We start from the raw sequence: 4,081 nt of genomic DNA, 5'->3' as shown, positions 1-4,081 counted from the left end.
AGTCAAATACTTTTAATTTTAGCTTCTTTGCCGTAGAAGCTGTTTTAAAGGGATTGGTTGATTGACATTTTAGTCAATTTAGTAACCTTACTGCTAATGCTTTAGCAGCACTGTTAACGTTATCCTTATTTATTACGTATGCAATGATGATGTACTTTGTATTTGTATGGAAATTATAGAGCTGATAGATTGTGGCAACATTGCTGAATCTGATTGGTGGAACTGGGATGGCCACCTAGATGCTTTGCCTTAAATAGCTCCAGAAGGTCATTGCATACGTCAGTGTCGGGTGGCCGTAATTTAAGCTAACAGTGTTCAAAATCTTTATTGTAGAGATAAAACAAAAAAATAAAAATAAAATATAATTTTTCTTTTGGGACCAAGTCAGGAGTTTGAACCCCTGAACTGGTCATGGAGCCGCTCTTGGACAAAGTGCTGTGAAATCATCTTATTTACCTATTTATACTAGACTTCTACAGGTTTGTATCCGCGTACTAATAACATATAGCAAATACTATCAAACCTATTAAGTTGTCTTAACTTGGTTTGGGTCTTTGGGCTGGAGTAATATTCTCTTTCTCTCATTCTCCGGTAAGCCAACGCAAGCTGAATGGCAATTCCAATTTTTGTGTTTCAATCTGAAATCTGTTACAGGCAGTACCTATTTATAATATATAGTATACTCAGCCTTTGGCTCTTATATTATTTTGTTTTCTCTTTTTGAAGTAAATATAAGTTGCCAATATTCACAGTTTTGTTATGCTAGAAACTTAAGGACATTTAGTAATATTATTTTAGTAATGTTATTTGTATTTTAAAAATACATGTGAATGAAATAGTGTGTAAAAATATATTTAATATTATTTAAACTTTAAATACTAAAATCTGTTTAAAATACACTACCAAACAGCCCCTCAATTTTTTAATTTATTATAATCTAATATTTGATTGCTTTATGGTAAACCAGTGAAAAATGAGCTCCTTGAGTGCAAATGAAGATTGCCTTGGATGGGCAGCCAGAGATGCATCTGGCGTTTTATCACCTTACAGCTTCAATCGCAGGTATATAAGAAGCCTCTATGTTTACGCATAGTTTATTAAGGAAAAGTTTGGTTGTCTATGAATTTGAACACTAATATTCATTGTTTTAACATACAAATTCATCATCTTGAAGGGGGCTAAAAAAAAAAAAACGAAATTGAAGCCATTTCTGAAACATAATAAGCTCTACTTTCATGAAATGTCCTCACTTCAGATTACTTTTGATGATGGTGCGTAAATCTTGAATTGCCAATTCAAAGTATTGGATTTGTTCATGAAAAAGTGTTTAGAAATATGAGTGGAGCCATCAAATTTTATTGAGCGACCAAACAGGCCTCAAGTGGCTGTTCTCATTTCAACTTTTCTTGAATAATTCTATTTTGGGGTGCTAAAGTCAACATTTCTTGATTTGTCTATGCACTAGGTAGTAGCAAAATCATTGAACCTACTCTTTTTGTCAAATGTCAAATAGGTGATGTCATTATTTAAGAAAAAGAATAGTATTTCTACTTGGATTTCAAATGTTGTTTTCCATGCCATTAGTTGATAATAATGATCCTATGCCTGAGTTCTTATATGATTTTGAGAACCCTGATTAATAATGTTTGAATTTGCATTGCTTGATTGTTATATGCTGTTTGTTTTGGTCAAGAATTAACTTGGGAAATTTTTTGATCAGGGCCGTAAGGAGTGATGATGTTTCAATAAAAATTACACACTGTGGAGTTTGTTATGCTGATGTAATTTGGACCAAGAATGGATTTGGGGATTCAAAGTATCCTTTGGTGCCTGGGTAAGTGGACAAACTGTATACTATGAGAAGTTTTAGATTTTTATGAACTGATACAAATGTAATATTTGGACACCAGACATGAGATTGTTGGCATTGTGCAAGAGGTTGGTTCTAATGTTAACCGCTTCAAAGTTGGTGACCACGTTGGAGTAGGAACTTATGTCAATTCATGTAGAGATTGTGAGTACTGTAATGACGAAGAAGAAGTTAATTGCACAAAAAGACGAGTTTCAACCTTTAATGGGGTGGATGATGATGGTACTATTACAAAAGGAGGATATTCCAGCTATATTGTTGTTCATGATAGGTAAGTATTCTTTGATGCAACTGTATTGTCTTTCTTCATTTTCCTATAGATGCAAAATTCACTATTACATAATAATATGAGCCACCCCCCACCCAAAAACAAAACCCTGGTTTAAATAAATGTTTCTGCTAAATTTGATAATTTGATGTGATAATTGTGACCTTTTAGCTTTATACTCATGGGATTTGGCAAGTTTTTCACAAATTAAGAATATTAGTTTTGGTCTTGCAGGTACTGCTTCAGGATACCTGATGACTATCCATTGGCTTCAGCAGCTCCTTTGCTTTGTGCTGGAATCACTGTGTACAGTCCCATGATACGCCACAAGATGAATCAATCTGGTAAATCTCTGGGAGTGATTGGACTTGGAGGTCTTGGTCACATGGCAGTGAAGTTTGGGAAGGCATTTGGGTTGAATGTAACTGTTCTCAGCACTAGCATATCCAAGAAAGAGGAAGCTCTAACTTTGCTTGGTGCAGACAAATTTGTGGTCTCATCTGACCAACAGCAGATGAAGGTAGATTTACATAAAATTTCTTATAAAGATTTTTTAATTTTATGGACAATCTGAATTTATTGAAAAAAAAAACACATGACAACAAGTCTTAGAAGGGGCATGGCATGATTTTCCACATCAATAGGCCCTAATTCAATATCCATTTCTGAATCTTGGCCATTGTTTAAGAAATTGAATCATGAGCAACAGTATTGTACTTTATCATCATTCTCACTATGATTTTCCAATCTTGATTATAGAGCATTTGTTGTCCTATTAACATTAGCAATATTGAAATTGTTTACCTATCTTTATGGATTGTTGTATTGATTGTTAGCATGCTATTTACAGGCCGAGGCTAAGTCATTAGACTTTATAATTGACACTGCAGCTGGTGATCACCCATTTGATCCATACATGTCACTGTTGAAAACTGGTGGTGTTTTGGTCCTAGTGGCATTCCCAAGTGAAGTCAAATTCCATCCTGCAAGCCTTAACATAGGTACTTTGAAAACTGTCAGTTTTGAAGAGTTTAATGCAATTTTAAGAACTCTTTTAATTGGTGATAGCTTTCTAGGCTTGAGTGTAACATTAAACAACATTCATTGATCTTTTGACAGGAATGAAAACCGTTTCTGGTAGTGTTACAGGTGGTACAAAGTCGACACAAGAAATGATAGACTTCTGTAGTGCTCATAAAATTTACCCAAACATAGAAGTAATTCCAATTCACTATGCAAATGAAGCTCTTGAGAGGCTAATAAAGAGAGATGTGAGGTATCGGTTTGTGATTGATATTGAGAACTCCTTGAAATGATACTGCTAAAGGCACAAGGAAAATTCCTCTTCTCGATATTTATGTTCATATTTTAGGTACATTGAAGGTATTGGATCAAATGTTGAAACTCTGACAGGTTGTTGAGTGCTATTGTGAGGAATGGTTTTACTTGCATACTAGCTTGAAATAAGTGAATGGGTTGTTGAGCAATATTGTGAGGGATGGTTTAATAAAAATTAGATGTGTGAACTTTTAAATTGTGAACCCTTTTGTATCATAGTCTTGTCACTTGTGCTATGCAGTGCAGGTGCTTGTGGAAACAATATATATGGTAAAGTAATATGTAAATTACACCCTCTATGTTTGGGTTGACTCAGATATTATCTTTGAAATATAATATTTTGATCTTAGTCCAAATGTTTGACATCATTTTTAATAATTTTGTTCTTTTGTTTGTCACTACCCTATTTTCCCACCAATTAATCATGAAATATCTTGAGTACTGATAGGCCAAGAATGTATTGAACACTTGTGATAAATTAACCAATTGATTTAGCCAAGTTAATTAATTAATTCAATTAACATACAAAATGCATAGTAGCACAAACAAATCACCAATTAACTAATATGCAACAGAAAATAAATTGACATGGTGATTTGTTTATG

The 4,081-nt window shown here is 33.7% G+C and overlaps 1 protein-coding gene across 1 annotated transcript; it reads left to right on the top strand.

Annotated features, from left to right (window-relative positions):
* The first annotated feature begins 460 nt into the window (after nucleotides 1-460).
* Nucleotides 461-3,854, top strand: LOC112030209 (probable cinnamyl alcohol dehydrogenase 1). The gene is made up of 7 exons (XM_024062904.2): nucleotides 461-591; nucleotides 968-1,062; nucleotides 1,721-1,834; nucleotides 1,911-2,141; nucleotides 2,373-2,658; nucleotides 2,989-3,139; nucleotides 3,258-3,854. Exons 2-7 carry the CDS (start codon nucleotides 974-976, stop codon nucleotides 3,452-3,454), a joined length of 1,068 nt encoding a protein of 355 aa, XP_023918672.2. The 5' UTR covers nucleotides 461-591; nucleotides 968-973; the 3' UTR covers nucleotides 3,455-3,854.
* Nucleotides 3,855-4,081: the final 227 nt, after the last annotated feature.

This window comes from Quercus suber, unplaced genomic scaffold, assembly GCF_002906115.3.
Source record: "Quercus suber isolate HL8 unplaced genomic scaffold, Cork oak 2.0 scaffold_415, whole genome shotgun sequence".
NCBI lineage: Eukaryota > Viridiplantae > Streptophyta > Magnoliopsida > Fagales > Fagaceae > Quercus > Quercus suber.
The sequence above is the reverse complement of the archived record's forward strand: the minus strand, read 5'-3'. Positions and strand labels throughout refer to the sequence as shown.

Excerpts from the sequence above, each read along its gene's own strand:
- LOC112030209 (XM_024062904.2), top strand. The coding sequence starts at position 974 with ATGAGCTCCTTGAGTGCAAATGAAGATTGCCTTGGATGGGCAGCCAGA. Across the intron at positions 1,063-1,720 it reads CCTTACAGCTTCAATCGCAG|GGCCGTAAGGAGTGATGATG; the intron begins GTATATAAGAAG and ends TTTTTTGATCAG. Across the intron at positions 1,835-1,910 it reads AAGTATCCTTTGGTGCCTGG|ACATGAGATTGTTGGCATTG; the intron begins GTAAGTGGACAA and ends TTTGGACACCAG.